Source organism: Rhineura floridana, chromosome 12 (assembly GCF_030035675.1).
Source record: "Rhineura floridana isolate rRhiFlo1 chromosome 12, rRhiFlo1.hap2, whole genome shotgun sequence".
Classification (NCBI taxonomy): Eukaryota; Metazoa; Chordata; class Lepidosauria; order Squamata; family Rhineuridae; genus Rhineura; species Rhineura floridana.
In genome coordinates, this window is record NC_084491.1 from 5,608,802 (window position 1) to 5,635,430 (window position 26,629).

General features: G+C 46.2%; 2 protein-coding genes across 9 annotated transcripts; one reads left to right on the forward strand and one right to left on the reverse strand.

Moving 5' to 3' along the window:
- Positions 1 to 513: 513 nt before the first annotated feature.
- CIAO1 (cytosolic iron-sulfur assembly component 1) lies at positions 514 to 12,858 on the reverse strand. 3 transcript variants are annotated; one of them, XM_061592807.1, is made up of 9 exons: positions 12,483 to 12,858; positions 11,986 to 12,069; positions 10,213 to 10,378; positions 9,217 to 9,365; positions 8,232 to 8,343; positions 7,962 to 8,050; positions 3,991 to 4,192; positions 2,318 to 2,405; positions 514 to 1,300 (listed from the first exon to the last, which is right to left on the reverse strand). In XM_061592807.1, exons 3-9 carry the CDS (start codon positions 10,352 to 10,354, stop codon positions 1,060 to 1,062), a joined length of 1,023 nt encoding a protein of 340 aa, XP_061448791.1. In that variant the 5' UTR covers positions 10,355 to 10,378; positions 11,986 to 12,069; positions 12,483 to 12,858; the 3' UTR covers positions 514 to 1,059. The 3 variants fall into 3 exon arrangements, with proteins under 3 accessions (XP_061448791.1, XP_061448792.1, XP_061448790.1); XM_061592808.1 differs by having other exon boundaries at positions 11,927 to 12,069; XM_061592806.1 differs by lacking the exon at positions 11,986 to 12,069 and having other exon boundaries at positions 12,483 to 12,857.
- On the forward strand, positions 12,727 to 26,083 carry TMEM127 (transmembrane protein 127). 6 transcript variants are annotated; one of them, XM_061592803.1, is made up of 4 exons: positions 12,727 to 13,117; positions 16,388 to 16,825; positions 21,931 to 22,095; positions 25,775 to 26,083. In XM_061592803.1, the coding sequence occupies exons 2-4, from the start codon at positions 16,435 to 16,437 to the stop codon at positions 26,080 to 26,082; spliced, it is 864 nt and encodes a 287-aa protein (XP_061448787.1). In that variant the 5' UTR covers positions 12,727 to 13,117; positions 16,388 to 16,434; the 3' UTR covers position 26,083. The 6 variants fall into 6 exon arrangements, with proteins under 6 accessions (XP_061448787.1, XP_061448786.1, XP_061448788.1 ...); XM_061592802.1 differs by having other exon boundaries at positions 12,727 to 13,100; XM_061592804.1 differs by lacking the exon at positions 12,727 to 13,117 and adding an exon at positions 13,156 to 13,220.
- Positions 26,084 to 26,629: the final 546 nt, after the last annotated feature.

Below are 26,629 nucleotides of genomic sequence, written 5' to 3' on the forward strand. Positions count from 1 at the left end.
CAGGGAACTAATTAGAGATGAATACTTTTGTGAAAAGTATGGCTTCATTATCTAGTGTCCCCTTTGTGAAGATAATGAAGCCACAGCATAGCCAGCTTAATTTAAGTCAGAATGTTGCTATGTGTATAAAATAGGGCGACGGGGCACACCACTACCCTGAGCTCCTTAAAGGAAATATGGGATGTAATTGTATAGAAATTGTCACCCAAAACATCACGAAGGCACTGCATGGGGGAGACTGCAAATTATTTTGGCAGGGGCTGGGTGGCTTTTTCCTCCAGGAACAGCAATTAATGCAGAATTTCTTGTGAAACAAGTTTGTTCCTGTCTCTTACATTAATTGACAAATATGATATGTAAAGATCTTTCCCAGGAGGAAACCCCCAACCATTTTATACTGAGGAAAAAAATGAATCGATAAAGAGGCTATTCCCAATCCAACCCACCTCCTAATGCGCTATGTTGGTAGTTCAAAGATCTACGCAGACAGCAACAGACACAATAGCACATGGCCAGAATGAATGTTACATATAATTTCACAAGCTACTCAGCTCAGACCTGTTCAAACCTGCTCTTCTCCCTTTGCAGCACTGTCCTCCTGTATTAACCCCACCATCCCACTCGAAACATACATTTTACATGTCACATAAGTAGAAACCAGCAGTTACAACCCATGTTAACTCCCCTTGTTACTGCAGAACTGATAGGTTATTCCAGCTTCATTGATAGGTTACTCCAACTTCATCATTCAAGGAGTGATGTATCTAATGGAAACCCAACTTCTGTAGACTGGAGGACTTTCTACCCAACTGCAAGACCAGACTTACCCTGTTTGGCCCACAACGTGAAACTATGGAAGAACCACTAGATTCCCCCCTTAAGTGTCAGCTCTGCCACAGGAAGTCTTGTGAAAAGGGGGAAGCAGTTCACAAGGATACGTGATCATTCGCCTATTATTCAGTTGCCTTTACGAAGGGGATGCAGTCCAGCCTGCTGTCCACAGATGTGTCATTGTTAGAAGTACACTATTGTCACAGCGAGGCAAGAGAATTTGGACACTCAGCAGACCTCAGGGCGCTGATATTGCCAGAAGGCCATCTCTCCGTCATCACTGCACGAAGCCAGCAGCCCAGGCTCCTTGGGGTTCCAGGCCACACAGTTCACATCTTGGGAGTGAGCCTGGGCCATGTGAACAGTCAGGGTGAAGGTGGGCTGCTGGGGATCTGAGAGCAGCTCCTCCTCAAATACTCTGATAGCATCATCGCCACAGGCCGTGGCTAAAGCTCCCGTTAGATGGCACCTGCAGAGGGTTGAAACAAAAACTGGGAGGTGGGCCTAAACATATTGGTGGTCTTTAAAAAAACATACAAAACTGGTGACACAAGAACTCTGGGTCTATACTGAGCATGCATAGATGGATATCACCCTTAGGTTTATGTCTTCTTTTAACAACTGGATGGTGAGAGCAATCAAACTATTATGAAAATTTTTAACCACCCATCTTCACACAGAGCACAATTATATCAAAAAAACAGTAAAGCACAGCAGTGCAGAATAAAAATGTGATGCCTTTGTGATTTGTTTTAGCAGTGGAATCCTGTCACAGTACTCGCACCCCAGGGAGGAAAAGAGTTCCAAAAGTGGAGTGCCACACCTTGGATCACCCCACAGCAAGCTACATCCACAGCCAGGGCTGTCCAGGTTAGCTGTAGCCCAAGTCCTCAAGGACCTTAAGGTTAACACCAAAACCTTAGATTCAACCTGGTAACATGGGCAGCCAGTGCATGTTCCACAGAGTAAGTGTTACACAATCACATGCAGATGCACTTGGCAGTACTCTAGTGGCAACAGTTTGCACTTTCCTGACAGACTTTGCCAACCTGATGTCTTCCAATTGTTCTGGAGTACAACTTGCATCATACAGCTCTGCCTGCTGGGTGTTTTAGTCCACAAAAGCAGGAGGGCACCAGGTTGGCAAAGGCTTCCTTAAATGCTAATCCTTCCACCATCTTCATGTACAGCAGTGGCCAAAAGTGCCTTTAGGTGGAGTCCAATAACCATCCTTCCCCCTGCCCAAGCACACTTTGGCAATTCTCCTGTGGGGTAGAGGCGAAAGCAAGCACAAGCAGTGGCCAACAGCCACGTTCCTCACTAAGGAAGACCCCCAATATGCCAGTTCTCTCTCTGTACAATCATTCAAACGTACATTGCTCCTCCATCCCACCCCCTGGAGTGATAGTCACAGAAAAGATACCACTTGACTAGAATGGATGGTTTGCATTGGTCCTCAGCATGGCTCCTTCCCCTCTTCACTCACCATGCCACATCATAGATGGTCCTTGTGTGGAAGCCAGAGAGAGTGCAAATGCATTTCCAGGTAGGATCTGTGCCACTGCAGACCACACCTGCAACAGACAAACAGCTCCTTAGACCAGGCCTGTCTGGTTTGCCTCATAGGCTAAAAGCCTGTTGCAAAGAGAGATGGGTTGAAGCTCCAAAGATCCCACCAATGCTTTTACACTTTAGAAACTGAGCCTGGGGAGAAACCAAACATACTCACTTGTCACCACTCCTGCTTCCTTTTGGCCCTATGGATGCATGGGGTCCCCCATTAAGGTCCCCATTTATACTCTGAAACGAGATATCCTACACTCTTACTGTCTATGGCAGTGATTCTCAAATGGTACGCCCAAGCGCACTGGTGCGCCTTAAGAGGTGGCTAGGTGTGCCTCAAATATTATGAAAGTATATTTTAAAAATGAGAAGAAGCCCATTTGTATAGGGTAAGTAATAGTTTTCTATAGTTTATTTTTATTCATAGTTTAAAATATATTAATATATTTTTAATTTTGTACACGAAGTGCGCCAGAAAATTTTTTATGTTTCACAGTGCGCCACGAACCGAAAAAGTTTGAGAACGTGTGGTCAACACTTTAGCCTGAGAATTGAAGCAGTGGTGCTGAGCTTTTCAAACACCACTTAATGAGAGCTAGATTGTGCCAACTTCCACAATTCCACAGAGTATGGTAGTTATAGTTGCTCCTGTCTCACTTGGCTGGGGAAGGAGAGGGTTAACTCCCCCCCTCATTTCATTCCCATTTGCTGTTCCTTGGAGTAAGCGCAAGGTCTCAACAAGGGTTCAGTGACAGACTCCTGCCTTCCCTCCCTGATCCCAAACCACCTTTCCAGAGACTGCCCCTTTCAACCATCTCCACAACCCGTGAAGGCTAGAAACTAAAAAACGATCAAAGAACAAAAAATGGTGTGTATGTGTGCTTGCAATCAACAAATCTGCATGGAGAGCTAATATAGCATAGCATCTGAGAGCCTGAATTGTGAACCAAAACTCCACAGCTCAAATCTCGCCTCTACTATGAACTCATCAAGCCAGTCTTAGGCAGAAATCTAGTCTCTCTCAGCCGCAGTTCCCCCATCAATTAAATCGGAAAATATAACACCAATTTAATCAGTGTCCAATGAGCATTCTCAGTTCTCACTGACTCACTGTTGCAGGGTGGATGTCCATCCTTAGGTTTTTTCCCCTAACAATCTTTTGTGCTTCTGCAAACTTTGGCATTCCCCCCCGAAACCTGCCTCCCCCTTGTTTGTGCGCAATGCAGTTTTGAATACTTAAGGATCAGTACTCAGAGGATGCAGTTTACTATTAGCATATATGATGATGATTCATACAGTTCCCATCATGCTGGACTACTGGCCCTGCTGATTGGGGCTGATGGGATTTGGAGTCAAACAACATCTGGAGGGCACCAACTTCCTGGGTCTAGAAGGGGAAGGCCCAAGAGATATTGTCCTTCTGCACTGCCACCGGTATCGGCTCTTATGACTCTACAGAAGTCAATCCCTTGGGATGCCTCAGCTTCCCCAGCAATAAAAATTGTACATGATAAATCTTAGGGGCCATGGCCCTTGAATAACTGGGCAGCTGCGATTCCTTGAACAGATCCCTCCCGTCCTCGCTGTGCCGCTGACCTTGTTCATTGCCTGGCTTATACTGGCGCCAAATGCGCACGGTCTTGTCGTCACTGCAGGAGGCCAGGCGCTCCCCGCTCGGATCAAAGGCCAGGCTCCATACTGTGGACTCGTGTCCCTCCAGTGTGGCGAAGCACACCCAGTCGTCCTCCTCCTCCCGGTACAGTTTCACGGTGTCGTCATAACTGGCTGATGCCAACAGCTGGCAGCGGAAGGCAAGAATTGCAAGTAAGCGTTGGAAGGAAGCATCCCCTGGGGGAACTGAGAGTAGGGCAGCAGGGCAGCCCCTATTTATTCAATGATGTCACATAGGGGAAGACAGAATGTTTATAACACACAAAACTCAGCTTCCTAATTACCCCAGAATTAATTTTCAAGTAAAAAGCAAGTTCCTAGCCCTTATGGTAGGGGTAGCCAACGTAATGCCCTCTCTCTCAGATGATGTGGGATTGCAGCTCCTATCAGCCTCAGCCAGAATGGCCAATGGCTATGGATGGTGAGAGTTGTAATCCAGCAACATCTGGAGCACCACAGTGGTGACCCTTGCCTTAGGGTGGGGCTTGCCAACCCGTCACCCACGGGTGCCGTGGCACCCACAGCAGGTAGCCCAGAACCAGAGCTTTCATCTTTTTTTAAAAAAAGGAAGTCTTTAGCTCTCCTAGAAAGAAAGTTATAGAGCAAAATGAGCAGACACCTTTCTAAGTGATTTATGTGAAGTGAGCCAGCCTGGCTACGCCTGCCAGTCACTGTTATTAGCCAATGAGTGAAGTTAGAGCTGTGATCGATAAGTGAGTTGTTTGGACACCAGGCAATAGAATCCCTGGGGTCTTAAAAAGCTGCTGTTTCGCCCTCCCTTGTAGTGAGCTTTTCCTGCTTCTGTCTTTTTTTCTGGACCTTGGAATCTCCAGAATTCACTGTATAGTTAACTTACAGTACAATGGTATACACGTCTACTCAGAAATAAGATTTTGTGTTTAATGGGGCTTATTTCCAGGAAAGCGGGTGCAGGATGGCAGCCTAGGCTTGCTTTAGGTTGGGACTGTGGAAAAACATGGTTCTTGTGCCTTTAACAGCTGTATGGCAGGCAGAAATGCAACAAGTCAAGGCTTTTCACATATGGAAATACCATCATAGGAAAAGCTTCACCATGACTACTCTCTAATTGTGTTATGTCATGCCCCCATGGCAGCCCTTTTGAGCACTCTCTCAAAATTTGAAATGTTCCCTCTGGTCCAAAAAGGTTGGCAACTCCTGTCTTAGGGCATCAGTGAGCGTACACATGCCTAACTCTGTCCTTGTACTTCCCCTGTGGCAGCTTCCCAGAAAACCTCAGTTGCAAGGCACAGAGAAATGGAAGTGAGCAGCTAAGATGCCAAGGCTTCCGTTCACACCAAGGGGGAGACGGTTTACAAGCCCTTTGCCTGCATCTCACCTTCAGAGACTTAGTGGGCAGAGCCAGCACTGTGGACTTTCGGCCCTTGCTTAGTTCATATTCTGCCTCCCCCCAAAACTTAGCAGCCAATTTGGGGTTTAGGATTTTTCGTGATGCTTAATTGGTTTTAAGTCAGTAAGGCTTAAGCTACCTTCTGAGCCTATTTGACAGAAAGGCAATGTATAAATAGACAAATAAAAATAGCCATTAACCTTCCAACTGGAAGGCTGCTCAGAGCCGTTCATCAAAGGCCTCGATTCCAAACCCTTTCATCGTTCGGGCCTCACGGTGAAGACCAAGGCTTTGTACACACAGGATGGGCTCCCCAGTGTTATCTCCCAACTTAACAGGAATGACACCCGAAGGAAGGCAGGAAGTTCCCATTAGACAATCCAAGACACTTGCCCCAGGCGGTCGACCTCGAGGGCCTGCCCATCTCCACCTCTTCCCCTGCCACTCTGATGCCTTGCTCTCGGAACCAAGAGAGCTGGGTGCCTGCTCATCACGGAGCTCCAGTTCAGTTGCCTTCCCCCATTTGCCCCATAGGCCGCTGTGCTCCCCTTCTCCTCCCAGTTGGCCTAGTAGGAGAGAAGGCAGCAGAGCGCTGCTTCCTGGGGAAAAGGAGGGAGATGAGGCACATGGCACACTTGCTCGCCTGAAGCTAATAATTTCTGTGGGCTAAAGTGGAGGGTGGAGAGAGAGAAAGAGGCAGGCCCATTGCACAGGGCTTTCCCAGGCAATCTGATCTTAGTTCCTGTGACACGTTTATATCACCAAGGTGGGTGGAGGGCAGGGCAGCCAACCGGCCTCCCAAGAAAAAAGTCTCCCTCCTTCCTCCCTGCAAACCTCTTCAGGCGCAGACCGGTGAAACTAAAAGTGAGGCAGCCTCGCCTTTCGGTAGGAAGCACACACACAAGTTCTCTCAAGAGCAGCAAAGGCTAAATTTCCTCCTAGCTAAACAAACGTCAGCAATTAGCAGTCGGTTGTTCTAAGTGCTTGCCGCTGATTAGGTGGGGAGCAAGGATTTATAGAGCAGTGTTTTTCGTTTGTTTAAAAAGTGTTTTCCTGGAAATCAAAAAGTGAGGAGTGAGGGTGGATGGGGAGAAAATATCAATGATTGCTAATCCTCCCCCAACCAGCGTAAGTACAGCACTTTGTTTGCAGCTCCTGACTGAGATTTTTTTTAAAAAACCTGCTCTTGAGAGATGGCTCAGTCAGGGGGGTTGGGTTTTTTTCTCTCCTACCTGATTCCCCACCCAAATTCACCTCCTTTAGCTGCATTCTCCTGCTACAAAGAGTGCCACTTTCATGGATCTTCTCTCAACCCTTTCAAACACTTGTTACGCTTAAAGAGAAAATGATTATTTCTAAGGGATAAATTCCTCTCTCCCCTGAATGCATTATCTTCCCAGACCTCTGCACACATCTTCCGAGGTTAGGAAAGGCAATTATAACTTAAGCGGCCTTGCTTTGGATTTATGGCAGAGTTGAGAGACATGCCTAGGAGGCAAGCCCAGAAGCAATGGTAAACAGCAGCGGTACGTATCTGACTCATGCAGCCCCATTTAGCCATGGGCTATCCGTCTCTTGCACGGCTGTTGTTCATGGGGTTTGTGCAAAGAGTACTTCCAGGGTGACTGTGCCCCATGTTAGTGGGAAAAGGGGTGTCGTGGGGCTTTTCTGCATGTGGTACCAAAGTCACACAGATGCACACATCACTTTTTGAAGAGGAATGAGCGTCTGGGATGGGCGAAGTAACACAGGTGTGTTTGAGAGAGGGAGAACTGCTCCAACACCTGCTGTAGTTCCCTGCTCCCTTAAGCTAGCCTGCTGTCCTCAGGTGTGGCGGAGGATGCTGACCCATTGCCAGTGCTGAAGCAAGATTCAAATGCCAGTCTAGTCACTTCCTGTGGTGAGAGAGGTGGGGCAGGGCGAACCATATTACTGAGTCTTTTGCCTCCTTTGGTCCTTCCAGCTAGTCGCTGGAAAGACAGGATCCCACGGCAGCTGCAGCCTCCTCTTCTCTACCAGCCAAGCCCTAGGTAGACTGGATGCCCTCCCCGGGCAGAGGACCCTCGCTGACCCACATTGTGTCAATGGGGGATGGCCATCTCCCTCCTGCCCCATCCTCCCAATTCTGATTTGGGGAGCTCAAGAAGAGTTGCTGCTTTGTCCTAATCATACATCCCTGTTATGTTGTTTTAGGACAGGATCGGCCATGTCCTTCCTATTTTAATGCAACCGCCGGTGTAGAAATAAATGAGCACTCCAGTCTTTGCACCCTCACCAGCAGTTGGAGGTTGCACCAACTGAGTGCGAAAACCTCAACGTGGAGTCTTCGTGCTGTTTTAGGAGGGTTACAAGAAAGAGTAATTCTGGGGGTGGGGAGGAAAGATACATTTTATATACGTAGCTAATAAGAGCAGGGGAGGGGAGCAGGAGCACTGTCAGTCAGCAGGTCCCTAAGACCCCCCCCATGCCATGTTCCCTCCCCACCCAAGGAAGCCAGCAGTTCACCATGTAGGAAGGGGACACTCACCTCCTGGGTGGGGTGCCAGACCACGTGCTTGACATCCTGCGTATGGGAATTCAGGACACTCATGCACTCGTATTCGTCCTCTTCATCCACTGCAATAACACACAGCAGAAGCATGTGCACGCACACAAGAGAACCGTTTGAGAGGCAAGGCACTTCCCTCCTGCGCCTGCACTCCAGCAATTGGGCATCAAACAGATCCAGACACAGTGAGAACACCCAGTTCCTTTATCCCAGCTCCCTCGTTCCACACCACACATCTCCAGCTCTCACCTTCCCAAACCCAGACACTCTTGTCTCGGCTGCAGGTGGCCAGAAGGCTGCCAGATGGTGCCCAGGCCACAGACTTCACCTCGTTCTCGTGGCCCTCCAGAGTGGCTACGCACTGTTAAAAGAAAAAGGGTGGTGGGGCATGACTTTTGGGAAGGGTGGCCAGAGAGCACCGAGAAAGATTTGCAGTGGCAGGAGATTCCCGAAAACCCACCAAACATTCCCTACGGCTGGAGCAGCCAAGGTGGTGCCCTCCAGATGTTGCCCGACTTTCACTCACTAGGGCAGAGTTCTTCAGCTTTGGGTCCTCAGATGTTGTTGGACTACAACTCCCGTGATCCCTTGACCAGTGGCTGAGCTGGCTGGGGATGATGGAAGTAGTCATCCAAGAACATCTGGAGACCAAAGGCTGAAGAAGAGTGCAACAGGGCATCAGAACATTTTCCAATGCAAACTGAAACTACATCACTGTTAGGAAATGTACCTTTCTGTTTCCTTCCCACCTGTATACACCACTGGCTAATTGCTCTGCTTACAAGTCCAGCGTGGTGTTGGATGAGCCAAGAGTTGGCGTGTTGGACTAGGATCAGGGAGATCCAGGCTCAAATCTGCACTCAGCCATGAAACTCGCTTGGTGACCTTAGGCCTGTCACTATCTCCCACTCTAACCAACCTCACAGGGCTCTTAGGAAGATAAGTACACCATATCGAGTTTCATGAATGCAAGGTGAAATAAAAAATGTAATACATGAGAATAAGGAGTAACGTACTGAATTTAGTATGCTTGTGCAAATAGATCAATCCTGTATTCATCAATTAAACTTCAAAAAGCTGGCAATGAGCACGAGAAGAATCAGTCAACTGATCCTACTTTACTAAGGCAGCACATAGATGTGTATTAAGAATTGATTCAGTTGTGACACATTCTAATGACTGAAAAGCATGAGATAAGCAACACAAAATTAACAACCAGGGAGTTTCCCATCACCTCAAAATCCTCATGGTTCTTTTTCCAAATGCATGTAGTGGCATCAAAGCTGGCTGAAGCCAGGTAGGCCCCACAGGGGGACCAGGCCACCTTGCGGATAGTCCTCTGGTGTCCGTCGCCCAACACGGATTTGCACAACCAGGCATCACCTGCCAGAAGAGAAAGCCAGCAAAGACTTGTGACATGACCCTGGGTCCAGTGGAGAATCCATACCCTTCTTTCCATCCTGGCACCCCAGGGGTCACAAAGTAAACCAGATCCACCTAAACTACCCAAAGCATCAACAGCTGCAAGTTAAAAAACAGGAGGACTCTTAAGCGCTATGGGAGAGCAAGGAAAGAGATTCCAGGTCCTGAGCTGCTCCCTTGCCCACTCAACTCCCCTCCGGGCGCTAGCACTTTTTTTTTTTTTTGCCAAAGCTTGGCTGAGACGGCTGAGGCATTAACATGGGGTGACAAAAGTTCAATCAGGGTTGTATTCAATTTCCTGCTCAGGGGAGACGCACTGAAATTAATCAACCTAAGTTAGACATGCCCATTAACATCAGTGGGTCTACCACCCTCAGAATCAACCCAGATGAGAACACACCTGTTTAATTAAACAAAGTTAGTTGACAAACACAGAGAACTTAAAAGTGCTGTCAAGGAAGTAAACAGAGAAAATATTGGTTCTCGGATCCAATAATTGCCCTTGCCAATGCATCTCTTACATAGGTGCAGAGCATCCACAGCTGGGTCACACATCAAACGTTTCTCTCTGCCCTCCTAGTGTCAAATGCTGCATGGAATCCAGGGAGTGGCCCTTCTCCTAATGCCATGCTGAAGACCCTTAACCCAAGACTTGGTTGTCTGTTTCTCTGCTCCTGTTCCAAAGGAATAATAACCAACAGAGCAATCCTAACATGTCTACGCAGAAGGAACTCCCACTGAGTTCAGTGGGGCTTACTCCCAGGTAAATGGAACAAGGTTAGCAACTGGAGCTGACATTCCGGCTCACCTTCTCTCCCCCATATGCGAATGCTGCGGTCCCCACCACAAGAAGCTAGGAGAGTCCCTGTAGGGTTCCAAGCCAGAAACCAGCACCGGGAATCAGGGTGTGCTGGGATGCGAGAGAGAAGAGTCAAGGAGTCCTTCATCATAACCCCAAGCAGTCACGCTAGAACCTATGAAGCAGCAAAGAATTACATCTTCTTGATTTACATCAAATCACCAACAAAAAAGAAAATGATTAAAAATTTGGTTCAGTAATTCATGCATCTCCTGGAGTGCGCACATTTCTTTGCCACTGCATAATAAAGCCCTTATAGCACCTAGGAGAGCAATGCCAACGTAAGAAGAGCCTGCTGGATCAGGCCAATGACCCCTGTAGCCCAGCATCCTGTTCTCAGAGTGGCCAAATAGTTGCTCATGGGAAGCCTGCAAGCAGGACCTGAGCACAAGAGTGCTCTCCTCCCCTGCCGTTTCCAGCAACTGGAATTCAGAGACATGCTGCCTCTAATCGCGGAAGCAGAGAATAGCCATTGCGGCTAGTAGCCATGGATAGCCTTGTCCTCCATGAATTTGTCTAATCCTCTTTTAAAGCCATCCAAAGTTGGTGGCCATCACTGCCTCCTGTGGGAGCGAATTCCATAGTTTAACTGTGCACTGCGTGAAGTGTTTTCTTCTGTCTGTCCTGAATTTTCTAACATTCTGCTTCATTGGATGTTCCAGAATTCTAGCGTTATGAGTGAGAAAAGCTTTTCTCTCCCTACTTTCTCCATGCCATGCATAGTTTTATGTATCTCCGTCATGTCTTCTCTTAGTTGCCTTTTCTCTAAACTAAAAAGCCTCAATCCTCTTGATTATCTTGATCAAAACCTCCAGGCACACAATACACTTTGCATTATATGTTTACAGATTAGGGAGGAAATGTGAAATTAAGGGGTTGCAGTTTGACTCTGTGTTCATATGCAAAAATATTAAGTAAGATATTAAGCAAAGGGCCACAATCCAGTACAGTGTTACTTTTATGTGGCTCTCAGAAGTCCTATTACATTTGAATCAAAGCATGGTAAAATGCTAATCAAGGCATGGTAAAATGCTAATCAAGGCATGGTAAAATGCTTGCCCACAACAGCATCATTCAAAAGAAAGGAAAACTATATTCAAGTTGGTGGGGAGAGTACGTTGCACAATTTAACATTATAATTCTCTTTTTAAAATTTTGTATATAACACGTTTTTTCGTAACTGCACATAATGTGCAATGCCTAAGTGCATGCCAGAAAAAGGTAAGAAGCCCCGATTCTTATTTATTAATTGATCTACTGTTTAATCTGTAGGGGGGGAGGGGGAATTTGCAAGCAAAATACACTCCTGCCTCCCATAACTACAACTGAAAAGTTAACTATTCAGCAGGGAGGGACTCTGTCTGTGTGCGTGTGCGTGCGTGTGTGCGCACAAACTAAACTGTTTTAAAAACGTAAGAACCACCTTGCTGGCTCACAGTGAGAGTCCATCTAGTCTAGCATCCTGTTTCCAAGAGTGGTCAGCCAGTACTTCTGTGAAGTCAACAAAGCAAGGCACTGTGGAACTGGCCTAACTTCCTTGCTCATTTCCAGCATAACCTGGTTTTTAGAGTCTCTGTACCCAAAGGTCCCACTCTTAGCCATAAGTGTTGTGGTGGTTACAGTGTTGGACTAGTACGTGGGAGACCAGGGTTCAAATGCCCACCTTGCCTTGAAGCTCGCTGGGTGACCTTGGGCCGATCACTGCCTTTCAGCCTAACCTACCTTGCAGGGTTGTTGTTGGGATTAAATTAGGAGGAGAACCAGGTATGCCATTTTTGAGCTCCTTGGAGAAAAAGTGGGATGTAACTGCAATAATTAATAAAATAAATGAATAAACAAAATAAATAGTTAACAGCCACAGATAAGCCATGAATATATCTACCCCTTTATTGCAATTCCTTTCGGTCAAAGCAAGGTCTATCTAAGTTCCTACAGAGGCCAGTCAGATGCCTCTTGGGAAACCAAAAAGCAAGTCTAGAAAGCAACAGCTCTCCACTTTCGTTTGTTGGCACGCTTTGCTATTCAAAGGTACATTGCCCCTGGAGCTGGAAGCTCTTTCTAAATAGGTTTCTTTAAAAATAAAGGAACGAGACAGGCATGCCAACGCCGCCTGCCTCCTTTATCTGGCGGGGGGAAGAGGACGCCTGGTCTCTCCGCGCAGAGCTACGGGGGTCGGTGGGTGGGCGATACCGGAGCCGCCCTCGGCGCCTCTTACCCACCTCAGTCTCCTCTTGGTTCGTTTCTCAGCGCCCGCTAGGGGACCTCTGTGCGCATGCGCTCGAAGTAACACGGGAAACATGGCTCCTGCCACAGCGCCCTCAGGAGGCTCCGCCGGGCTCTTTTGTGCCTTGCCGGGAGTTGTAGTCTCTTCCCGGAGCAGAAGTGAACGCTCCAAAGCAGAAACCCACAACTCCCAAGATGCGTTGCGAAACTCCCGTTGTGTGCATTGACGTCTGTGTTAAACATACAAGGAAAGAAAGAAAGAGGAAGCGTATCCCTTCACTCCTTCTTGAAACTGAGGCCCTCCGCCCGCCCGTGTGGATTTTAAAGAACAAGGTTATTTCTCTCGGGAGGACTTGAGAGGAAAAGGCGGGAGCGTCATGACGTCATGAGCCGTGCTCCCCCTTCCCCATCTCTGACGGGGCGCCGCACGCGCGACCGGAAACGGAAGTGGCCGCGTCTGTTGTTTGGTGGCAGGAAGGGACGGGTTTTTTTGTCCGGGTTGGCGCCGGAGCAGCAGCAAAACATCGGGCCCTGGAGTGCGCTGCGGGCGCGGAGGCGTTTGGCCTAGGTGTTCGAAGCCGGCGCGGCTGGGCGCCCGGGAAGGCGCTTGAGCGGTGAGCGAGCGAGGCAGGTCAGGGCGTCTCCCCCTTTGTGTCTCCTCAGCCGCGGGGTCATTGGAGCGACCCCCCCCCGAGTGAGAGAGAGCAAGAGAGAGCAGGCCCCCTCCCCGCGGAGTGAGTGGCGTTTGCAGGGAAGAATTGGGAGGGCCCCTTTGGGAGGCGCGGGCGGACTACTGCGACGGGTTTGGGGGTGGGGAGAAGGGGCTGCCAGCTGGTGGAGTTACCCTCGTCCAAGTGTGAGTAGGAGGTGGATCGGAGTCTCGGGATAGGTCCCTGGGGGACTCAGGGCAGACGAGCCAGGATTTCTGACTTCCCCTTTGCTTTGCTATTCAAAGGGACCCGGAAGCTCTTTTTAGCCAGGTGTCTGGAGGGGGTCTTTAAAAATAAACAAACGAGATAGAACAGTCGAATCGCCCTGCTCATCCCCCCACCCCTATGGCATGAAGAAAGCCCGCAACCCTGAATGGATGTTTGTGCCAAAGAGCACTTCAAAACGTACTCAGAACGAATTGCTGGGTTTAGAATTCCTTGGTTTTATCTGTGTATGTTTCCTTCACCTGGTTTTATCTCTGTGTGTTTCCTGCACCAGGATCCGAATCTCGGGGTTCTAGTAAAGAAAAATAAGAAGACTCTTTATTGTTTAAACAGGGGTGCTGTTAAGAAAAGGCAGGGCGAGGGCGTTCCTGAGTCATACATGATTTTTTTCATGTGTTTTTAATTTCTGTCGTCATAAAAAAAAGTTCCCAGAGAGGCTGTCAATGATCATAAGATGGTCCCCACACTCAAGTTTAGAAGTTAGAAGACACAGCACAAAAGGGAAGGTGATTAGGAGGGGGGGGAAAGCAAGCATATATATGTGTTATATATGTGTGTGTGTGTGTGTGTGTGTGTATAAATATATATATATTGGGTACAAAGTTCTTAGGAATGTTCTTTCTATTCTGGGGAGGGGAGGAGAGCAAGCTCTCTGCAACTGCTCCTCTTTTGGCTGATGGAAGGTGCCAGGCTGGTCTCCCTCTTGCCATGAGGTTCTTTCTGGAAGGGGGGGGAAGAGTAGCCCCCAGAAGCCCTTGAGCCTCTGGCAGAGGCTAGTGTGCTGCTCTTCAACTCTGGGGCTAGTCCTCTCCATTGGGCTACGGCAAGCTAGCATGCCGCAGCTGCACAAGCCAGCCCCTTCCTTGTCCACAACCGCCAGCTGGGGGGCAACTGGGCTCCTTGGAACTATGCAGCTTGCGTACGGCTACACAGGTGGCAGGGCATGTAACCTCTGAGCCCCTTACTGTGGGGTGATCTTTAGCTGGCCCTTGACACCCAGGAGACATGAGCGGGGATTTGAACTCACAGACTCTGGACTTCCAGCCAGGCTCTCCTCCCCAAAAGAATGGGAATAATACGGAAACAATTTTGCCCTAATGAGAAAGGGGAAGGTGTTCTAGTCCTTATTTATCTGGAAGGGTTCAAATCTATTTGCCTTTTGAAGTTATTAGGAAAGGCTAAAGGTAAGACTCAGGAGTGCATTCCCCTCGAGAGGGAGGTGGTGTTTCAGAAAGACAGGAACGCGGTTAGTGCTGGTCATTATTACAGTGCTGCCCATGTACCTAGGTCTTTACAAAGAATGGGATCAGAGGAAGGGAAGTGGAAGCAGGAAGAATATGGTTATTTCTGTTTTTTTGACTTAGTCATAGTCGGATATTTACTCCGTTGCTTAAACTGTGATGCTAAAGATATAAATTATTTCGCCTAACAGGAAGTGGTGGGCGCGATGGCAAATGGAGTTTCATTTAAGGGTGGAGTGAGGATTTCCCTTTTTATTCCAAATTACTTATGTGTACTTGAAAAAATGCCTACTATTGCCTAACCTTGCACAATTTGAGTGGCTCTTGTTGTGATACAGATGAACAGTGCAGTGTGCTCATCCTAAAGGCATTAATTGTTTTGCTTAAAAGAGTGTGTGTGTGTGAAGATAACAAAAGTGCCATTTAGAAAGAGTACAAACGAGGGACCTTTATATCGCCTCTCTTTTTTCAAACCATGTATGAATATCTGTGGCTGAGATACGCACACTGTTGTTTGAAAGTGTTCAAAGGGCTAATATGTGTTGTTTCAGAGCGCTCCATTAATCCTCTGGCTCAGTGGGTGCCCCTCTGCATACTAAGCGGCCCTCATTGTTAGAAGTAGTTCAGTTTTGTGGGGGTGCTAGATGTGCATATCAAAGGCACAAATCCCATTGCCTAAAATTAAATGATGGCATTTGATGGAGTGGGATCATTACATGGTTATTCCTTAGCAGAGCGTCTAGTGTCCTTGACCAACTGACTGGTTTTACAAATGCTGAATGGCTATTGCTAGCAAAAGTTTGATGTATCTGTGTACTAGGCATACATGGCAAAGGCACAAATCCTAAAAATAAATGTGGTACAGTTTTAATGGGGGTGGGTGGGACAGTAGCTCTCCTTTCTAATTTTTCAGGAGAACACTTAATATCCAACCAGATCTAGACATTGTGGTTTTCAAACTAGTTAGTGGGCTTAAGTGCTAACAAGCATGCCAAAGGAACACATTCCTTTGTTTTAAAAAGAAAGGGGGGGTAGATGAACTTTGGTGCCATTTAGGATTGCAACTTCATGCTGATATCTCTAGCCAGCTCTCTGGGTACTACACACATTGTTTTAAAGAACTGAATCTTTTAAAAATTGTTTGTGTGAAATTGTTGGAGTTAGTGTTAATGGTCTTGGGGTCTTCTATGGTCTTCTGTTTAGAAGCCAGAAAGACGTACATAATACAATAAATATGTGGACAGCCCCTTTGCTTTTAAGGGAAAAAACCCTGCTTTTAATGGTTTGATTTGGTTTGCTAGCTTTTCCGTATTAGGTATAAAACTGGAGTCTCTGCATAAAGGGTCTTATCTGGAGTTTTTCTGAAGTTCTTTTTATTAAAAGGACTCATTAGCAAGATTTGTCTCTTTTCATGAACCAATTCTTTGGCCCTAATCTCATTTGGCCTGAGAATTACTGACAGCTTTAGCTGTTTTTGTTTCCTTAACCCAAGTCCAAGGCACAATTTGGCATGACTGGTATTTTAAAAACTGATGCATTTCATCTGCTTAGCCATGGGAATTCCACAGAATCTATTCGTCCATTCCGTTGTGTCAAAAAAGGAAGAAATTTAGACCAGGTTTTCTTACCGTGGTCATCTTGAGGCAGTCCTTAACTTGCCACAGGTGAGAGGTTGTTTACAAGCCTGATCTACTTGTCACTTGAAGTATCTACCATCTTTTTCAGGTTCCCCAGAGTGCAGAAGGGACACTACACCTGGTGATCTGTTCTGCATGCAGCCTTCTGTCAATCTGCTCCATCCCGACAGGTGCCTGATAATATTGGCAACACCAGACACTCACTCACTCCTGAAGATCCCAAGTGCTTCTGTCCACAGTGTTTCATTGGATTTATTTGGACTAATCTCAGAAAGAGGATCCATGTACACCCCAAATGTCTCTGTGTTGCCCAGTGGGCACAGGCGGACAGGTCAGGATGGCAGTGCCTTGCCAAAGCAGCCAGAAAGGAGTCTGGCTTCTGCATTGCCTGGTGCCGTCTCAATAATCGCTCTGTGTACTGCACTGGCAGAGCCTGCCTGGCTATGGATTCATGGGGGTACTTGTTCTCGCCAAGAGCTAGGAGTTGCTGATGTTCTTGGATGCGTAGACCCAGATTTACTTAAAGGTGAGAGTGAAATGTGTGTGGTGTCTATTCTTTCAATGGAAATTTGGGGTGGTCAGTTCACACAGCCGTTAATCGTGTAATCTTGTTTGGCAGAAGATTTCATGAGGTCAATGGAACTTACTCCAAAGTAAATGTACATAGGCTTGCAAGTGTACTGTTTGGGGCAAATGCTGACCGAGCTGGATTTTGTGCATGATTCTCAACACCATATAATAAGCAACAGCTTGTAGAGAGGTAGCCAATTCATTTCCAAACGTCATTATGGTTGAGGTCTGTTGGTTCAATTTTTTTCTGCTTTGGGGCAAAGACAAAATATTCTTATGCCTTGGCTCCTCTTATTGAATCTATGCTGTAATACCATCTGGCCCTATTTGTCAATCCAGAGGTTATGGAGGGACAGGTAGCTGTGGCAATGTAGCTTGCTGACAGGCCTTAGAGTGGTGGCCTGATGCCCCCCCCCCACATTCTGCAATGTTGTATGCATTTTTTTCTCCACAAGCAAGTCCCATTGTATTCAGAGGAGCTTATCTGCAGCCATAGTTATCCTTTTGGAGATCAAATGTTTAATGTTTAATTTTTGAGTTTGTGAACATTAATCTTGTCCAGATTCAACGGCTGAAGTCCCATTCATCTCAGTGGGAGAAAGTTAAGCACGTGATATTTAAATTTTTACTGGATCTTGCAAAATACATTAGTATATTTCATGCCAATTTATATACCACTTAGTTACAACTGTGTCTAAGCAGTGACATACATCACTCATACATCCCATGCAATTTCATATTTCCAGCTTTGGCTAGGTTTAGAATGCAGAAAAAATAACTGGTGAAAACCTTGTCACTATTACAAAGGACGCACAGCTGTAACTTCTTGCCTGCTCAAAGAACTTGCTTCTTCAGTAATTCCTTTTCATCCCTCTTACCTCTGCAATAACTTTTCCTCTGTGACTCATTGTGGTGCTTATGTTCTGGAGAGGCCAAGGTTAGGCCACACATTAAACATATAAAAACAAGCCCAAACGTCACCAGTAACCAAATAATCAAGATAGCTCTTCAACCATGGGTATGGTTAATTTTCAGCCAGACAATTGGCTGGTTACCAACAGCTCTTCTAGCAGACAAAGTAGCACACCGTGGTTAAAACTGCTGCCCTTGAGGATTCTGGAATACCCGTCAGTTAGTTTTGCTCCTATTCAACACTGCCGAAGCAAATTATTCCATTTTCTCTCACTGCCTGCTGTACCTGATAATCCCAGATCAACTACAGGGTAAGGCAACCCTTTTGCCCTCAAGGTCTGCATGCAATCATGGGTGGTGGGTTGGAGGCGCATGCAGATGGTGGGCAAGGGCTATAGCTATATGGGGAATAGCTGAGAAGCACTCCCAACAGAGTACTTTTGAGCTATTCCAGCGACTTAGCTGGGCAGCCAGGAAGTGGGGAGTCAGCTGGGGAAGGACCCTGACGCATCTGGGCTGCCCATATATGAGAAGTATGGAAATGGACTGCCTTCAAGTCGATCCCGACTTATGGCGACTCCATGAATAGGGTTTTCATGGTAAGCGGTATTCAGAGGAGGATTATCATTGCCTTCCTCTGAGACTGAGAGGCAGTGACTGGCCCAAGGTCATCCAGTGAGCTTTGTGGCTGTGTGGGGATTTGAACCCTGGTCTCCCAGGTCATAGTCCAACACCTTCACTACACCACACTGGCTCTCATGAGAAGAATAGTGGCACTTTTTCTTCTTTCCAATTCCTCCTTGAAACCCAAGGATTCCATGATACCTGTTACACAAAGCCTTAGTTCTCATTCCCAGCCAAAATGAAGCCCTTGTGTGTTGAATTGCATTTGCTCATATTCATTGCCTGTATTATCTGCCTCTCCCCTTTTCCCCCTCCCTTTCTCTGCTCCACTGTTAAAATTTAGACTGTAAGCTCTTTGGATCAAGGACTTGGGTTGGTTAGTTTGCTTTTTTTTGTATTGGTACTCTGCAATGCACTATGAACAGCCGTGCAGGTGATAATTCTGTTAATGGGACAGACAGGAAGTTGACTTCATATTCAAATGAGACTGAATCATTCTGGTGTGTCTTGCTGTGCCAATTTCGCTCTGTGCATTAGGTTCCAGGCAACTATTCCTTTGGTATTAGGCTATGTGACAGCTGTGCTTGCTGCAAATGAAACAATCTGAAATCAAGCCTGTATATCTTCCTAGACTGCCTTTTATTGGCGCATTTGTCACTGAGAAACTGACGTAAAACAGCCTGATGAATTGAGGATTTGCATTGGATAGATCTTGAAGAAAGTCTAGGCAATCCTTAGGCGCTTGTTAAAAGTGCAAAATCTTTGTTCTCGTGTTTTTTTTGAAAAAAAATTCTAGCTCGGGTTTATGGAAGGGATTGGAAATATGAGGAATTTAAAAAATAAAACAAATAAAATTGAAATATGAACACTTCTCAGTATTTCTCAATCTTCACATTTAAGAAGATAAAACACAGTGGGTTCAACATATAAGACAGCCTTACAAAGAGGTCTATGAAAATTTCCACTGGCCGCCTGCCTTCCCACACATACTTGTGTCAGTAATTGGTGTTAACATTTGTAGCTTAAAAGAAACAGGAATTGGCTCTGTCTCAGTTGACAAAAGCTCAATGCCTTAGGCTGCAGTCCAATACACGCTTAGCTGAAGGAAGTCCCATTGAACTCAGTGGAGCTTACTTCTGAGTAGACATGTATTGGATTGCAGCCTTAGTCTCCTAGAAGTTGCTCGTGCTGTCCAGGTGAGGACCTGTTTACAAGCCCAGCATGTGTTAGAATTAATCCAACAAGTTACTTCTGATATTCCTACATGAGTATCTTTTGGGAACAATAGAAGACTCCTTGTTTGGCCAAGCGTAAGATTTTTTTAAAAGGTGTGTGTGACCAGGATCCAGAGAACTGTGAAATGGGTTTCAGAACCCACAAGTCAAGAATTCAACAAGCCTGTCGAGGCCTCTTGACCCTAATCCACATGCCATGTGCCTCCCTCCCCCCAAAAAAAGCCCCTTGATCTGATCCAGAATATGCCAGGAGGTGGAGGTGAAGTTATCAGTGGTGGGTATTGCCTCTCTGTGTGTGTTAGCTCACAAGATTGCTACATGCTTCCTAACAGACCACACACTTTTAATGTTTATCCTTTTGTGTGCTTCTGTGCGTGTTGCACCCTGTAGTTGCTTTGGGGAGAGCAGCAAGAAAAACCATTGTTGAACATCAAGTAGGTGGAAATGCCCTTGAGGAAATGTAACATACTGGTGAGGCTTTTGGACTGAAACCACTCCTCTCCGGGGTGGAATGGCTGACATATCAACTGGTCAACATTGCCAAAGCAAGATGAGGCTAGAAGGAAGTTCTCAGCCACAGGGGAAGCTGGAAAAAAACTGAGTCAAGCATCCTGCTGGAAGCCATTCAGTGTGCTCTTAAGGTAGAATCTCTCCAACAAGCCTATAATTAGAGTAATGAGCCAGGAGCTTTGACTGGTTGTGCCAATAACAAATAAAGTGACCTTGGTGCAGCTACTTCCCTTGTGCAATTTCCCCAAGTTCATTTTATTTGCCATTAATGCAGCCTATCAGAAACGTACTAAATCTTATATAGGTTTCTATCATGCGTGCTTGAATCTGTCATTTGATTCTCTGAAAAAACATTATTTAAAGCGAAAAAGCAAGTCTCTGGTTTACATGGTTGTGAATATGGCTTGGAAGCACATCAAGTTTTCATGAAGGATTTTAAAAATAAGGTGATATTCTTGCATTTTAGTTTCTGCAGAATTTGCTCTTTATCTGAGGATAGTTGCTGCAAAAGTTTGTCTTGCATAGCCAGTATTCTTGTTAGCTTCTTGTGAAGTGTTAGACATTAAAAGTGCTGTATAATAGTTATTCCAAAAACCCAGGAAGGTTGGGTACAATCTCATTTCACAGAGGGGGAGCTGTCTGTGAGTGGTGTGTTCAAGTAAAAAGCTGCCTCAAATATGTACTGGGCCATACAGCTGTAAGATAAGGCCTGGAGAGGCCATGTGACTGCATGCTCTGCCCTTGCAGTTGTATCTGTTCAACTAAGTGGTTGTGCAACCAGAATTTATTTATTTATTGAATTTCTTAGTTGCCCATCTGGCTGGCTATCCAGATGGCAACACACAGGGGCTCCAGCTGACAAGGAAGGGGGTCTTTGAAACAACAACTCTTCATTCAACAAACTTTCCCTCTCTCTTCCTCTCCCATCCCACACTGCCCTCAGATCTGCTCCAGAGGATTGGGGAGACCACCAGAGCCGATGTGGGGGTGTAGAAGGAGGGGAAGTTCTATTCCCTGAGGACATGTCATTCAGCTTGTGCAGCGACTTAATTGGATGCAACCTTTGAGTCTGGAGGAGACATATTTAGGTTGAGACCTATCCCAGTCTGCGTCTGTGTTAGAATTGCTTAATATGTTTTTTAATAATGTTTTTAACCCTTTTTTAAAGTTTTTTTTAATGTTTTTAACACTGTTTTCTTTTAATGTATTTTAAGATCTGTTTTTATGATGTTTTATAGTGTTTTTAGCTCTTTGTTTGCCACCCTTGGCTCCTGCTGGGAGGAAGGGCGGGATACAAATTAAATAATAAATAAATAAATATTGCTTTCTTATGCGCTAAGGAAAAAGTTTTTCTTTCGTTCACTGGCTGTGTGTTAGCAGCAATACCTTCCACATCAGGCTACAATATTTTCATGTGGCTGTGTTCTTATGCTGAAGGTGTCGAGCAGTTTGATCAGAATGGCACATAGAACTTGCTGCCGGCAACATTGTAATACAGCATTTGAAATGGCGAAACTTTTGTCAACATCTTGATCCAACAAACACAAAAATGTGCTTTAAGATATCTGGACAGGAACTGCCTCAGTTCTACCTAGCCCATCATGGATGCAAAATGCATGTTGATCAGATAATGAAGAAATGAAGCATGCTCTATGCAAATCCTGGCACAGCTGCAAACTGAAATGTTGGATTCTCAGAATGATCAAGGTAGCTTCTGGTCTTATGAGCAGTAACCGCATTTATGAAATCTAACTTTAAGCTCTGTCTCTCCCCTGCTCAGACTACTGCATGAACCCCCAGACAGTATTGTTGCTTCGGGTTATTGCTGCCTTCTGCTTCTTGGGGATCATCTGTAGCCTTTTGGCGTTCCTGTTGGATGTGTTTGGACCAAAGCACCCTGCATTGAAGATCACACGACGTTACGCATTTGCCCACATCCTCACAGGTAATGTTAGAGGGGGTTGATCTGCTAGGCTTATAGTGCTGGGCACCTGAAGCGTACATTTGTAAGCCATGGTTGAAAAAGGAGTTGGCCATATGGCTGCTTCCTGGTCTACTCATGCTCTTTGCATTTCTCCCATATCCATGCGGCTGCTTGCTGTGGAGCATATAGTAACCTGGGTGCAATGAAACAGGAGGGTAGACAGCTGAAGTGCAGGTGGTGTAAATCTTGGTCTGGACCTGACTGAGCATGTGTGAGGTCACATCACTGTACCTACCACATGATAGTGGCGGCAGCAAAGAAAGCCACCTTCTCTACCACATTGCATCCACAAGGATCCACCCAGAAGAGCTTTTCCAAGTGGTGAATGGGCTTTTGTCATGCTGTAAATAAGAGATCTTTGCTCTAACACCCTCGGCAGCCTGCTGTAACGACTTTGGGAGGCACTTTAGGGACAAAACTGCTCAGCTTCAGACTGTTGGGTGCCAGTGAATGCATCCAGTCTGTCTCATCTGTTCTGATCACTTTCAATGTATTGCAGTCTGAGGATGTGGACAAGCTGCTTAAAGCGTGGCTGACCACCTGCCTCCTTGAGCCTTGCCCATTTTGGCTTCTTAGATCTAGCTGTGGCAGGTTGCCTAGATGGGTCCAGGGAGTGATCAATGCTTCAACGGAAGAGGGTAGAGTACTATCCACCTTGAAGGAGGTGGTGATGTTCCCCTCCTTAAGAAGACCTCCTTGGACGCAGAAGTGTTAAATAACTATTGCCCAGTGGCAAATACGCCGTGTTTTGGGCAAAGTGCTCAAGAAGGTAGTGGTGGTCCACCTTCAGGCATGGTAGGAGGAGACTGAATATCTGGATGCATTTCAGTCTAGCTTTAGGCCCAGTCATGGCACTGAAACTGCCTTGGCCACCCTGGTTGATGACATTTGTCAAGAGAGAGAGAGATGGGAGGAGTGCAACCCTGCTCGTTCTTCTTGATCTCTCAGCGGCGTTTGATACCATTGACCAGAGTATCCTTCTGAAGTGGCTCAGGGGGGTGGGGGCACTGTACTTAAATGGTTCTGTGCCTACCTCCAGAGACATTTTCAGAAATTAGTTATGGGTGGCTTCCATTCGACACCATGGGAACTTTCCTGTGCTGTCCTGCAGGTTCCATCTTCTTCCCTGTGCTATTAAACATCTATAGGGAGCCGCTGGGAGTGGTCATCAGGGGTTTTGGAGTGAAATGTTACCAATATGCAAATGACACTCAGCTCTGTGACTCTGTTCCATATGAATCGGGAGAAGTGGTTGGGATGCTAGACAGGTGTCTGGAGGCAGTGATATGCTAGATGTGGGCCAGTGAACTAAATCTGAGTTCTGAAAAGACAGGTGTTACGTGTTCCAACTTTCTAAATCCAGGAGATGGGAAGATGGCCTATTCTGGATGAGGTTGCACTCCCCTGGAAGGAGCAGGTTCGTACCTTGGGGGTACTTCTGGATCCAACATTGTTACTGGAAGCCCAAGTGGCTAGGAGTGCCTGTTTCTAACTCTGGATGGTTCATCAGCTATGGCCTCTTTTGGACAGAGATGACTGGGCAACAGTACCCCATGCTCTGATATCTTCTCTATTGAATTGTTGCAGTGCGCTCTATGTGGGCTGCCCTTGAAGACTACTTGGAAGCTTCAACTGGTCCAAAATGCAGTGGCAAGATTATTGACTGGGGTTGCTTTTAGAACTGATATAGCCCCTGTTCTAAAACAATTGCATTGGTTGCCAGTTCATTTCTGGGCCCAATTCAAGGTGCTCACGTTAGTGTTACGACTTAGACCCCAAATATCTCAGACAGTCTCTTTACTTACTTACCCTCTATGCTGTTAAGATCAGCAGAGGGGACTTTCTTGGTAGTTCCCTACCCTCATAGGTTTTGGGGGATGGTGGCCTGAGAAAAGTATCCTCTGGCAGCACCTAAGTTGTGGAATTCCCTCCCTACAGAGGTGCATCTGGCACCTTTGCGGTATAGTTTTTTGCAGATGCTAAGGACTCACCTCCTTACCCCGGCCTTTGGCTCCGGAGATGTATGTTTTCAGGACCCACCCTATTCCTGTGAATGTAATGTGTTTTAATTGTTTTCAGTACTGTATTTTAAATTTCTGTAACTCATCCTAGGATCTACTGATGAACGGCGGGCAAAAACTATAAAAATAAAAATCATCATCTGTATTCTAGATTGGTTCCATAGGGAAGCTACCTCTCTCCTTATTCAAATCCTCGTTTTCCATGAACCCTTTGCCTTTTAACCCCAACCAAAACATAACTTCATTTGCACTTTCTTCTTCTACTTCCCTTCCCTATTTCAAAAATGTATATAGGTAGCTGCTTGTGGCTGCCTTCTGCTTAAGTTACTCTGTTAAGTGCTATGTACATTGAAGACAGTATATATCTGTCTATATCTTATTAGAAATAAGAAGGTATTAGCCCAGGAGTGGCAATAAGATAGCTTGTTTTGCCTTCTCTCTGTATGGGCACAGTAGAGTCTTTGGCCCTGGACTTCAGAATTTGGCACAGGAAAATCTCAGATGTTGTGCATACATTAGGCCAGATCTACTTTGTTTTTCAGCAGAATCTTAAGATCTACCAAGCAGAGCCAGGTGCATTCTGAGCCTAGGAATTTTTCAATACCAGAATTGAACTGAGCTGTTAGTCCTTGGACACAATAGACCACTCCTGGTTAACTTTCTTCATTTCAGCAGCCTAATTTAGATGGAATAGCTTGTTCTTGCTGTTATGAAACATTTGGGAGTCAAAAGGTCTTGTTGATCTTCTGCAAATAATGCAGACCTATCTTCTACTCACCCCAGTTTAAACAATAAGATTCCACATCTGCATGACATAGAACACTCCTTGTGGTATGTTCATTGTACTCTTGAATCATATAACCCCTGACACTTTTCTAGTGCAGGGGAGGCCAAACCCACAGCAGAAGAACTTGGATAAAGGATGGAGAATCTGTGGCTCTCTAGATGTTCCTAGACTCCAGTTCCCATAATCCCTGGCCACTGGTCATGCTGACTGGAGGTGATGGGATATGGAGTCCAACAAAATCTGAAGGGCTGCAGGTTCCCCATCCCTGATTCTGATGATAACTTTTTGGTTGGCAAAAAAATATATTATTAGAATATTTATATCCACTTTCTAGCCCTAAGAAACTCTCAAGGGAACTTGTAATGGCCAGGATTGTTTAGGTGGCATTGCTGTCCTCATCCTTGGTCTTTTCTGATGTTGCCCTTCAGCATCTGCCAATTAGGTAACAGATCCACTGATGTCTTCAGAGGTCAGGTAATGAAGTGGGGCTGAGAAGCTGCAACATGCTGAGGCTGTGATTGGAGTCTGTGATCAATAACTTGCATCTTTAAGTTCTCGTCTGTGCACAGTAACAAGAAGATGCATCTCCACAAGAAGATTCAAATTAAGTAATCAAACTTGTATGTATTTCCATTCTGATGAACAATTATTGTCTTCTAGGATTATGTATGATATTCACTATATCCACAAGCTTTTTAAGAAGTTGTGTGAAAGGCGAAAGGTATTGTACTAGCAATACTTGTGAAAGCACAGCGTTTAGTCTGTGGGAGGGTCTTGCTGCTGCCCATATCCTAATTCTGAATGCTTCTTCTTCTTTTGCTTCTGCCCGCAGTACTGCAGTGTGCCACAGTGATCGGATTTTGTTACTGGGCCTCAGAGCTCATCCTTGCGCAGCAGCAGCAGCACAAAAAGTACCATGGCTCACAAGTGAATGTCACATTTGCCTTCAGCTTTTACCTGGTGGCTGGAGCTGGTGGGGCCTCCATCCTTGCCACAGCTGCCAACCTACTGCGCCACTACCCCACTGAAGAGGAAGAGCAGGCGCTGGAGCTCCTCTCCGAGATGGAGGAGAACGAACCTTACCCAGCAGAGTACGAAGTGATCAACCAGTTCCAGCCACCACCGGCATATACACCGTAATGCTACCACTGGATGACCAGGCTGGGGGAGAGAAGGCTTTCTCCCGGCCTGACCGCAGAGTGCAAGTGCACACAGTTGCTTGGGAATGAGTTCCCTTGTCCCGGAGCCACTCACTGGTGCTTTTCTTCCCCAGGTGGCCCACTCACTTTTATGACCTCCTGGCCAGGGGGAGAACTCACTTTGGAGAGTTGTCCAGGCAGGAGCTTTGCTCTTGTAGTGACCTCCAAAACAGCCCTGTATTCTAAGGGTGATCTGTTTTCCAGTCACTTGCATTTTGTATAGCAAGCGACTCAAATAACTGACAGGTGTGGCCCAGCTATAGGTTTGTGCTTTCTGTGCAACTACAGAACTTGGCCTGGGCGGTCCAGATACTTGCACTCATTTGGAAGTCATCCTGTGCAGAGAGACAAAGCACATCTGCTCCAGGGGAGGTCTCACCTCATGCGAAAGGGATGGCATGTGCACAGCTTGAATGAGTGTTTGAAAAGAGGGGCTGGGGTCCACTATTTTTTATTTTTGCATTGTGATAAGATCTTTCACACTGGTA

Coding starts and splice junctions, on each gene's coding strand:
- CIAO1 (XM_061592807.1), bottom strand. CDS start 10,354: ATGATGAAGGACTCCTTGACTCTTCTCTCTCGCATCCCAGCACACCCT. Junction 8,344..9,216: donor AGAACCATGAGGATTTTGAG/GTGATGGGAAAC, acceptor TTCTTTTAACAG/TGCGTAGCCACTCTGGAGGG. Junction 8,051..8,231: donor GAGTGTCTGGGTTTGGGAAG/GTGAGAGCTGGA, acceptor GTGTTATTGCAG/TGGATGAAGAGGACGAATAC.
- TMEM127 (XM_061592800.1), top strand. CDS start 14,488: ATGGGAATAATACGGAAACAATTTTGCCCTAATGAGAAAGGGGAAGGT. Junction 14,606..16,387: donor GTTATTAGGAAAGGCTAAAG/GTAAGACTCAGG, acceptor CATCTTTTTCAG/GTTCCCCAGAGTGCAGAAGG. Junction 22,096..25,774: donor ATTTGCCCACATCCTCACAG/GTAATGTTAGAG, acceptor TTCTGCCCGCAG/TACTGCAGTGTGCCACAGTG.